Source organism: Lynx canadensis, chromosome A3, assembly GCF_007474595.2.
Source record: "Lynx canadensis isolate LIC74 chromosome A3, mLynCan4.pri.v2, whole genome shotgun sequence".
NCBI classification, from domain to species: Eukaryota; Metazoa; Chordata; class Mammalia; order Carnivora; family Felidae; genus Lynx; species Lynx canadensis.
Window position 1 is genome coordinate 61,283,733 of NC_044305.1, and position 11,811 is coordinate 61,295,543.

Below are 11,811 nucleotides of genomic sequence, written 5' to 3' on the forward strand. Positions count from 1 at the left end.
GGTATGGCCAACTACTCTTTGACAAAGCAGTAAAGAGCATCCAATAGAAAAAAGACAGTCTCTTTAGCAAATGGTGCTGGCAGAACTGGACAGCAACATGCAGAAGAATGATGCTAGACCACTTTCTTACACCATACACAAAAATAAACTCAAAATGGATGAAAGACCTAAAGGTGAGACAGGAACCATCAAAACACTAGAAAACAGGCAACCACCTCTTTGACATCAGCCTCAGCAATTTCTTGCTTGACACATCTCCAAAAGCAAGGGAATTAAAAGCAAAAATGAACTATTGGGACCTCATCAAGATAAAAAGCTTCTGCACTGCAACGGAAATAATCAACAAAACTAAAAGGCAACCAACGGAATGGGAAAAGATATTTGCAAATGACATATCAGATAAAGGGTTAGTATCCAAAATCTATGAAGAACTTACCGAACTCAACACCCAAAAAACAAATAATCCACTGAAGAAATGGGCAGAAGACATGAATAGACACTTTTCCAAAGAAGATATCCAGATGGCCAACAGACACATGAAAAGATGCTCCATGTCACTCACCATCAAAGAACTACAAATTAAAACCACACTGAGATACTATCTCACACCAGTCAGAGTAGCTAAAATTAACAACTCAGGAAACTACAGATGCTGGCAAGGATGTAGAGAAATGGGAACCTTCTTGCTTTGTTAGTGGGAATGTAAACTGGTGCAGCCACTCTGGAAAACTGTGGAGGTTCCTCAAAGAATTAAAAATAGAGCTATCCTACGACCCAGCAGTAGCACTATTAAATTTATCCAAGGGATACAGGAATGCTGATTCATAGGGGCACACGTATCCCAATGTTTATAGCAGTGCTTTAAACAATAGCCAAATTATGGAAAGAGCCTAAATATCCATCACCTGAAGATGGATAAAGAAGGTATGGTTTATATATACAATGGAATACTACCTGGCAATGAGAAAGAATGAAATCATGCCATTTGCAGCAACGTGGATAAAACGGAAAGGTATTATGCTGAGTGAAATAAGTCAGAGAAGGACAGATATCATATGTTTCACTCATACGTGGATCTGAAGAAACTTAACAGAAGACCATAGAGGAAGGGAAGGGGAACAAAATAGTTACACATAGAGAGGGAAGTAGGCAAACCATAAGAGACTCTTAAATACAAACTGAGGGTGGATGGGGAAGTTGTGGAGAGGGAAAAATGGGTGATGGGCATTAAGGAGGGCACTTGTTGGGATGAGTACTGGGTGTTGTATGTAAGCAATGAACCACGGGAATCTACCCCGAAAACCAAGAGCACACTTTACACACTGTATGTTAGCCAATTTGAGAATAAATTATATTAAAAATAATAAAAATAAAAATTATTAAAATTTGTAAATTCATCAGAAAGATATGGCAATCCTAAATGTGTGTGTGTACTTATTAGAGCTTCAAATTACATGAAAAAAACTTATAGAACTAAGAAAAGGACAAAGCCACTACACAAAAATATCTCTGAAGACACAGAACATCTCTATGATACAATAAAACCAACTACCTTGAACAAATTAACATTTATAAATATTACCTCACAACTGCAGAATACACATTCTTTTCAGATGTGTTATGAAATGTGCACAATAAAACAAATCTCAGTACATTTTAAAAGACAAAAATCTTACTATGTTTTCTAACATAAACAGAAGTAAATAACCAGACATCTTTAAAAATCCAAAAATATTTGAAAATTAAACATTTCTTTTGAAAATGAATCAAAGAAAAAAGTCACAAGAGAAAAAAATATTCTGAACTCAGTAATGATGAAAATATTACCTATCAAGATTTGGATTCAGCTAAAGCAATCCTTAGAGGAATTTTAAATGACTATGTGAAAGGAGAAGAAAGGCTTAAAATCAATTACCTAAGTTTCCACATTAAGCTGGAAAAAGGAATGCAAATTAAACTCAAAGTAAGTGGATAGAAATAATAAAGATCAAAGCAGATATCAATGAAATAAAAAACAAAGAATAGGGAAAAAGAAACAACAAAACCAAAATTTGGTTCTTTGGAAAGAGTTGTGATATACTGCTAAAAAGACTCATCAAGAAAGAAGTGAGAAAAAACACAAATTATATCTGAAATGAAAGAGGGAACATCACTATAGATTCTGCAGGCATTAAAAAAAGTGTTAAGGGAATATTATGAAACATGTTTTGTCAATATATTGGAAAACACTGATGAAGTGAACAAAGTCCTTGAAAAACAAAACTTTCTAAAATTGGCATGATGAAACAGAAAATCTGAATAGCCCTATGTCTATTACAGAAATGGAATTCTTGTCCAAATTTTCCTATAAACAAAACTTCAGGTAAGTTTCACTGGTGAGTTCCATCAAACATTTACAGAAGAAATTATACCACTCATATAAAAGCACCATCAGAACATACAGGAGGAAGGAATACTTTCAAATCATTTTATGAGGCCAGCATAATCCTGATGCCATAGTCTGACAAGGGCATTAAAAGAAAATCACAGAGCAGTATTTTCCATGACCTTAGATTGAAAAATCCTTGACAAAATATACTGAACTGCTATTTTTGCTAATATTAATAACTGAATTATAGTTATTTGAAATACAAGATAAAACTTTCAGTTTGTTTCCTTATGTAGGAATCCCATAGACCCTGACTCTGGCAGCCCCACCCCCAGCCCTCGCTGAAAGGTATTTAGAAGGTATAGGGCTGGTTGTACCACCCCTTACAGAAGGACAAATAACGCACAGCCTGAACCCTGAAGAGCAAAGTTCTTGCCATTAGAATGGGCCTCCAGATCAGTCTGTAACAACCACATCCCCTACACCTTCCTTATCACCAGTATAGAACAAAGCTGCCAAGAGAACTGGTGAAAAATCTCAAAACCACAGTATTATTGGCCACTCAATAAATATATGCTTAATTAATTAATTAATTGGCTAATTCAAAATTACTGAGTAAAATCCAAGTAATAGAAATTGCCCTGATTGAAGGAGTGCTCCTCAAATAGGGTGTTACTCATACATTGGACAGGACACTCCTGCTGGGTGGGCTATCTCACAAGCTGTAAGATATTCTGTATCCCTGGTCCCTTGGGCCCTATATTTCAGTAGCAACCCAAATCAATATGTCATCAGAAAATAAACAAAAGCAGAGTGCCTGGGTGGCTCCGTTGGTTGCGCGTCTGACTCTTGATTTCAGCTCAGGTCATAATCCCAGGGTCGTGGGATCCAACCCCACATGGGGCTCCAAGCTAAGTGTGGAGCCTACTTAAGATTGTGTCACTCTCTCCCTCTGTCCCTCTCACCTGCTCATACTCTCACTCTCTCTAAAATAAAATTAAAAATTAAAAATTAAAAAACAAAAGCAAAACCAAAATACACCCTCACCCATTTCTATACTCCCTGTTGGAAAGCTATACTACTGGGAGTTCAGGATCAAATTTCTAACCAATGTATTTAAAAACACTGGACCATGATATCACATAAAGAGAGGCTATGACAGGAAAATAGCATGTTCTCCCTGAAACCATACACAGCTATTGTCTTAATCAACAGCCTCCTGAAGGGGTCTGCACATCCCAAGGGATGAAGAAGATGTCTGCTGTGGTGTGCACAACTTCTATTTACTTTTATTTCATCTTTAAAAGGGCAAAGAATGAAATGCAGCATTACTAATATTTTATAAGTGGACTGATAATCATAAACCTATATAAAAAACATATATTGGAGATCCACGCACAAACATTTTTTACCAATAAAGATGCGAGATCAGAACAAGCTCAGAGGTGTGTGGTTTTGAGAGGCCTTCAGAGCTGATGCAGTGTCCCCTCCAAGGCTACGGGACGGGATGCTGGTTGGGTTCTCCAACCGATACTACCGATACTACTTTGTGAGTACTATACCTTCACAATGTGGGAATCCGATCTGTGACAAAATCTGTTTCAAGGTCAATTTTTTGCTCTTAAGCCCATGTAGTTGAAGCCATTCCTCAGATGAGATGAGACTTTGCCCGGCCAAATCTGTCTTGGTGTTGCTTAGTCTCTCTTGCCCCTGCAGCTGCTGCTCAGAGATGGTGGAAGATGAATCTGCTAGCTCCATCTCGGAATTAGGATCTAAATCACAGAGACCTCCTATAAGGGCAAGTGTGAAAATCAGACTTCCTGAAGACTTGGAACCAATCTAACATCAACAGGGGATTGGTTTAATATAAATTACAGTGCAACCATTAAGTGGAATTCTATCTACCAGTTAAAAATTTTAATATAGATGTATATTTGCCAACAAAGATGCCCACATATATTGCTAAAATTTATCCATAAAATTCAATCTGCATCCATCCATACTCCTATACACACAGAAGAACACCTAGAAAGGTAAATACCAACAGGTTACAGTAGTTTTATCTGTGTGGTGGGAATATGTGTAGTTTTTGCCTTTTCCATACTGTTTAAATTTTTACATTGAATATTTAAACATTTCTGAAAGAGGATTTACTTTCATAATCAGAAAAAATGCAAAGTTCTTCCATTTTGGAAAATAAACATTCACTCCCGAACCTTCATTACACATCAGTATTCCAATTATAATTGCACCTGACCTTTCACTTCCAAAGGATAAAGAGGCTAAAATCCTGAGAGGAAACACACCTGTTCTGTAAGTGGAGTGTCTAATTGGGAGCTAGTGATAGCGTGGGAACTGGATTGCAGCTCAGCCCAGCTAGAATACATGGATTCACTTGCCAAATGTTTTATTTTAAAGTTGGACTTAAACATTCTGAATCATGTAGCCAGCTGTTCTGGGACCAGCTGGACTCAAGGCAATATGCTACATATTAAACTTATCTAGACCCGCCTAAATATAGCTAGTGTGCACAAGAGGAAAGGAGTGGCCAGACGGTAATGCAATCTTAACCCACTCATCACAACTTCAAGGGAAGGCCTGATTAACTTGGAGAAAGACAAAGGTCTGCTCTTCTCTGTACCCAGAGTGTGAAACACATATAAATTTGTTCCCTGGACTATAAAACTTCAACAAGAGTAGTTTCCCATTTCTAAAACTCCAAACATATTCCCTGCACGACTCTGTTACAGTATGAGCAATCAAATACAGAAATCAGTTGAACAGGGGCGCCTGGGTGCCTCAGTCGGTTAAGTATCCTACTTTAACTCAGGTCATGATCTCAAGGTTCGTGAATTCAACCCCCACATCAGGCTGTGCGCTGACAGCTCAGAGCCTGGAGCCTGTTTCAGGTTCTGTGTTTCCCTCTCTCTCTCTGCCACTCCCCTGCTTGTGCGTTCTCTCTCTCTCTCTCTCTCTCTCTCTCTCTCTCTCTCTCTCTCTCTCTCTCAAAAAAAAAAAATCACCTTTAAAAAACATTTTTTAATAAATAAAAAAAAGAAATCAGTTGGACATAGGCTAGGGAGTTTTCATAAAAAAGATATTACAAATATTATTATTAGCAATGAATGAGTTTTTCGTGGGTAAGCACTTGATTGCAAAGAGCTATGTCCAAATAAATTATTTAGAAATCATTATCCTTTAGTAATTGTGCCTTGTTTATATACCCTCTTTTATTCCAAGTACGTTTTACCCTCAAGTTCCCTGTTGTCTGAGCTACTAAGTTTGGGCTTCTCGTCTGACTTTAGACTCACAGAATGTGAAAACAAGAACAGACTTTAACTTTCTTTTTGAGATCTGTCCAACAAAGACTGCCAGCTGAAGAACTTTTAAATTTGGTTAACAGTTCCTATAGAAACAAGAAAAGTAATCTCAGAATAAAGATTTTTTACTATCTCATCATTTCCAGTTAATCTTTCTTTTCCCTGACACACACTCACCCACCTCCTATGTTTTTCTTACTAGAGGGAGCTACATGTCAGAGGTTCAAAAGGGGGCACAGCTATACAAATTGTCTTATAAAGCTCCTAAACTGGATTTTGGACATTTAAAGAAGGTTTCAGAAGAGTCATACGTTTTTTTATATAAGATTTTCTTTTTTTTTAATGTTTATTTTTGAGAGAGAGACAGAGCATGATGAGCAGGGGAGGGGCAGAGAGAGAGGGAGACAGAGTCTGAAGCAGGCTCCAGGCTCCCAGCTGTCAGCGCAGAGCCCGATGTGGGGCTTGAATTCATGAACCACAAGATCATGACCTGAGCAGAAGTCAGATGCTTAACCAACTGAGCCACCCAGGCCCGAACATGTTCTTGATCCCAAACAAAATACAACTGAATCCTCCAGCTAAGGTGCATGCCCCAGTGCCTCCTGCACTCACGTGGCTTAAAAAAATGTTTAAATAAATATTTTTAAAAAGGTCTGGTTGGCTCTATTGAATTTGAGAAACTGTATGAGTCATTCTGATTCAGATCTTGACTAAGGATTTTTAAGCCTAAGACTACCCACATTGTCAGAAATGAAAGAACCTGGAAAATGGAAATAATCCGAGAAAACAGGAAGAAAGGGGTGCCTGGGTGGCTCGGGTGATTAAACGTCCAAACAGAGGGGATCATTCTACTCAGGCTGTATAAGAGATACTCTGTCAGGGGGCGTCTGGGTGGCTCAGTTGGTTCAACGTCCAACTTCGGCTCAGGTCATGATCTCACGGTTCATGAGTTCAAGCCCCACATTGGGCTCTGCACTAACAGCTAGGAACCTGGAGCCTGCTTCAGATTCTGTCTCTCTCTCTCTCTCTCTCTCTCTCTCTCTCTCTGGGAAAAATAAATAAACATTTAAAAAAAAATTTTTAATTAAAAAAAAAAAAAAAGATACTCTGTCAGAGCAAGGGAGCCTGCCAGAGCAATGATGCCAAATGACCCAACAAAGCAACCCCTCCACACACTGCCCACCTGCTTTCCCATACCTAAGCTGGTCTCAGGCAGTTCTCCTTTGTGAAATCTTAGAGTTCAAGGCCCATTTCAAACTCTATTCCCTCTATTAAGCCTCTCCAGACCGCCTCCCCAACCTTCCGCAGCATGTTTCCAGCAAAGTTCCAACTGTCACTTTGACACTTCACCAATATGACCTTGGGCACTTCAGGTTTGCCTTGTCTAAACTAAAAGGTTCAATGATTGCAGGGACAAACTATATGAATGTCCTCAGTACAGTGCCTTAAATACAGCAGGCACTTTGTAAGGGTGTTGAATTAAACTGATCACTCAGAATTACTAAGAATCCTGATTTTTTAAAAAAAATTTTAACGTTTGTTTTTAAGAGAGAGAGAGAGAGAGAGAGAATGGGGGGGCAGAAAGAGGGGGACAGAGGATCCGAAACAGGCTCTGTGCTGACAGCAGAGAGCCCAATGCGGGGCTCAAACTCAGGAACCATGAGATCATGACCTGAGCCAAAGTCGGACATTTAAACAACTGAGCCACCCAGGCACCCTGAGAATCCTAATTTTTCAATAAGGCAGCAATTTTTTTTAGGTCAAACAAGGCTAAAATCGGGAAATGTCTCTTTAACAGAGACATTTTATCTTCCAGATATTACTATGTTGTTATTATTATTACTATGACTTTTCAGAATCTCTTCATCTGAGGTTATTACAGATTGGGGAACAGAGGAATCCAGAAGTAAGAAACAAGTCCAGTTGAACACTGCCCTAAGTTTCAAAAGCTATCTCAAGAGCTAAAGTTTGGGGAAATAGGAAGGGATTTCCAAAAAAGAATGTGGAAATATAAACAAACAAAAAAAAAAAATAGAAGAGAAAGAAAAGAAGTGAAAGTCTGAGCTGAAGGTAAGAGCAGGTTGGGGCGCCTGGGTGGCGCAGTCGGTTAAGCGTCTGACTTCAGCCAGGTCACGATCTCGCGGTCCGGGAGTTCGAGCCCCGCGTCAGGCTCTGGGCTGATGGCTCAGAGCCTGGAGCCTGTTTCCGATTCTGTGTCTCCCTCTCTCTCTGCCCCTCCCCCGTTCATGCTCTGTCTCTCTCTGTCCCAAAAAAATAAATAAACGTTGACAAAAATAATAATCAAGAATGAAGGTAAGAGCAGGGAGGCAGAGCTTGGGGGAACACAGAAAGGTAAAGTCGGCAGAAGTCAAAAGCCCCAACCAAGGGAACAAGGGGCTCCAAGTGCAGCCAGTCTGTACTGCTGAAGTCTGCCCATAGGGGGCAGCCAAGAGATGCCCCAAGGTTGTTCTGAGGTGAGCACCTTGGGGAAGTTCTCATGGCTTAAGAGATTGGGTCCTACATAGTCAGAGGTTGAGGCACAATGCACTTCAAGTCCATTAATTCAGATTAAACATTCGGTATACTCCTGTTTTGTTATCAACACCCAAAACTTCTATATCATTGTTAATTCTTACTGAAAATGAAGCGTAGGTTAGGTGGATATATCTTGTGATTTATGTGAGTTTTGAATTATAATTATTCCAGGGAGAAAGGAAGCTGGGTCAAGCCGCTTGGGTATCCTCCTGCAACTCTCCCCCAGAAACCCTTAATCTACTTCTCCCTCCATTTTCTTGCCCTTAAAGAGCAAGGCTAGCCTGTGATCATCTGCTCAAATAATGTGGGTAGAGGCAAGGACAGTGAAATGGCCCACGGCTGAGAAAATGTAGCCAAGAAAAGAAGATCTAAGAATAACTAACTGGGCTGCTTTAGGAAGGTCATTGCTGAGAAGAAAGAAACCAAGAGCTCCCAAGAAGATAAAAGGAAAACTCTACCAAGTGGAAACTAAGCCTAATTAAGTTTTATGTCCATATGAAAAGAGCAAAAGACAATGGAGTTTGTCCTAGTGAGGTGATTGTTAAAACCATGTAAGTGTAGAAGAAAGGGAGAGAGAGGGGATATCCCAGAACGGAAAGTTGTAGAAATCTGGACACAAGCAAATCCCTGTGTTTTGGACTATTCATGTTCTATTTCTTAAAAATAAATTTCTCCTGGGGGGTGCCTAAGTGGCTCAGTTGGCTAAACGTCCAACTCTTTATTTTGGCTCAGGTCATGATCTCAGGGTTGGTGAGATGGAGCCGGCCAGTTGGGCTCTGCGCTGACAGTGCGGAGCCTACATGGGAATCTCTTTCAAAAATGAACATAAAATAATTAATAAATAAATAAATAAATAAATAAATAAATAAATAAATAAATATCTCTTGGTCCTTGTATTAATTCCAAGCCTAGCGAACTTCACCTTATTACTATTGGCCTATGATAAGACAGAAAGCAGGAAAACTGGTTCCCCACCAGAGGGGCTGAGCTCCGCTGGGAGTGGGGTATGGTGGTTAGACCTGTGCAGTAGGAGGGGTCGGTACCTTGTGTCTCAGCCTGACCACAGAACCAAATAGTTAAGTGAACCTGGGAAAATCGTTGAGCTTTTGTGGAGGGCAGTGCAAGTCGGAAACTGCATAATTGCAAGCCTTCCCTCCACACCCTGCTGGAAACCTTGGCACCTGGAAGGTTCTGGCGTGGAAGGGATCGCATCCCACTTACTAGGCAATCTGTCGGATGAAAGACAAGACGGTTCCTGTTCAGCAGCCGCCCTCCCATTGTCTGGGGGCCTTCTGACCCCTGAGGGCGGGTGAGACGCGCATCCCCCTGGTTGATAAAGCACCAACTCCCTCGGGCAAAGGGTCGGCGCTTGGCTCCAAGGACTCCAGACGTTCTATTTCTCTGTGACCCGAGAGCTAAACTCAGAGCATGTTGACCACGGCGTAGCCCCGGTTGCTCGGACGCGGCCAACCACAGCAGGGCTCCCTGAGCCGGCCCCGCCCACGGAGCGTGCGCCCAGTGGAGGCGGGGCCAGCGGGACGAAGGGGCGGGGCTCTAAGGCAAGGTTCGGGGCGAGGTTGCGAAGGAGGGTGTGCCGGATTCCTGAGGCATCCAAGGTCACCACCTCAGACCCAAAGCAAGGGCCCCCACGCTAGGGGACAGGGTGGATGGCACTGCCCTCTATGCCTGCTGTTATAGGGAAAATTAACAACGACGGTGAATATTTATTAACTAAGTTAACAAGCAGATAAACATACTGACGAGCCTGGGTAAGGGGCGAGAAAGGCGCCCAAGGGGGGAGGTAGGCCAGTGCATTGCAGCAAACATTGCAATTAACTTCTGTACGTGCTTTGCAGCGTGTAGAGCACTTACACCTGTGTAATTTTGTTTAATTTTCACCTGAACGCTGTGAAGAGCTATTTTCTTCATTTTACGGTTGAGGGAAAGAAGCTTAAAGAGGTGGGGCAGTTACAGATCGCTCAGGGGTGGAGCGAATGTGAAGCTTAGACGGGTGAGACAGTGAGCTGCAGTTTTGGAGGAGGGGCTGCAATTACCGAAATACCCTTATCTATCAGATATGAGTATTCCTATAGTATTATTTTCTCCATTCGGCTTTGTTTTTAACCTTATTTTTACTGTATCAAGTAAGCAAAGAGCTCAAAATACATGCGAGTGATTTCTCAGTCACTCAAATAAAATTGTGCTTACGAAATACATCTTTAAATCCTTAATAAAAGATCCCACAGGCAAGTATTGTTTTACTATGTTGGGATATTAAAGTGTGTTTTAGGTTACAAAACTCAAAAAGTGACCAGATCATTTGTAGGTTTTTGAATCAAAGATCAAATAAAACATAGTTAATAATCAAACTGAACAATTCTGTCCCCAACAAAAAAAAATCTACTTTACCCAGAGTTATTTTCCTACATTCTTTTAATGCCTTCATAACTTTAAAAGTACCAAAATGTTTGATCTCAGATCAAAAATCATTCCATAACATTATTAGATTGTATACCGCTGACCTTGCAAAGACACCTGCAACCACACCACTAAAGAACAAACACAAATTCAACAGTACAAAAAAAGGTTGTGTTCAGAAGGAGAGTAGTACAGCAGCCACGCCCACATTTACCAATGCCACAGTGATCCTGGCTGTCCCCACCCTGCCAGACTAATATTGGGTCTCAGCGGTTAGATAGAGCACAAAACATTCACATAGCCAAAACCCTGCCTTACGTAGTCACACCAGACACTCCTATCCTCACCTTCACCCCGTGCATTTTCCTTTTCCTGGGACACTTGCCACTTATATGCAAGTAACTGCAGATGATTCTATGCTTTAGTCAATTATATATACGTGCCTGCATGAGTAAGTTCATACGAAAATGTGAAACATGAATTACTTTAATTGTAGATAGACAAATGAGCAGATTAGGTCCTTTTGCAGTACTGCATAGTTGATTCTGACTTGAATTCAGCTAGCCACAGGATGATTCACCTCCTTTTTGTTTGTTGGGTGGTCTGGAATAAGAATACCTTTTGCACAGTTGTGATATACCATTGTACTGAACTTTAACAAATTTGTTCTGAATTTGCACTTCACAGATCACTTGCATCCTACTCTCAACCTCAGTAATTGGCACTTACCATCTGACTCCCATCCTTACCTTCAGATTCTTTGCCACTGCCCACCAACATAAACGCTCCAGCAGAGACTCTATTGTCCCTGCCTCTGACTACAGATTCCTTTACTCAGATCACTCACCTCATCTGGATCACACTACTTGGGAGCCACAGACCCCCAGGTCATTCACAGTCAGCTCAAGCTCTTCTCTCTTCACAAAACCTTTCATGGACACTCCAGTCCCAGTAATTTTTCTCCACGTGTCCAGACTCAGAGCAGCCATTGTCAGTTAGCACTCTTGGCAGTGGTATACTGCCTTGTGACAGCTTTTCCATTGTTACTTGACCTTTGTGCTGTTTTTTCAGGTTGAATCACTTTTCTTTTTCTTTAAACAAGTCTATCCTGGGCACTACTTGTGTTTATGATCATGATTAGAATCTTTGGGGGTGGGGGAGGTCACTAAA

At 40.8% G+C, this 11,811-nt stretch overlaps 1 protein-coding gene across 3 annotated transcripts in view; it reads right to left on the reverse strand.

Moving 5' to 3' along the window:
• Window positions 1-9,627, reverse strand: part of VWA3B (von Willebrand factor A domain containing 3B) — a 209,618-nt gene extending 199,991 nt beyond the window's left edge. For all 3 annotated transcript variants that reach the window (XR_004343390.1, XM_032592628.1, XM_032592627.1), the window contains exons 1-2: window positions 9,445-9,627; window positions 3,931-4,158 (exon numbers count right to left, since the gene is read on the reverse strand). Coding sequence is in view for 2 of the 3 variants with exons in the window: in XM_032592628.1 (XP_032448519.1) it covers window positions 3,931-4,126 (196 nt within the window). In the remaining variant the exon portion in view is untranslated. The remainder of the gene's footprint in view (window positions 1-3,930; window positions 4,159-9,444) is intronic.
• Between the last annotated feature and the right edge of the window lie 2,184 nt (window positions 9,628-11,811).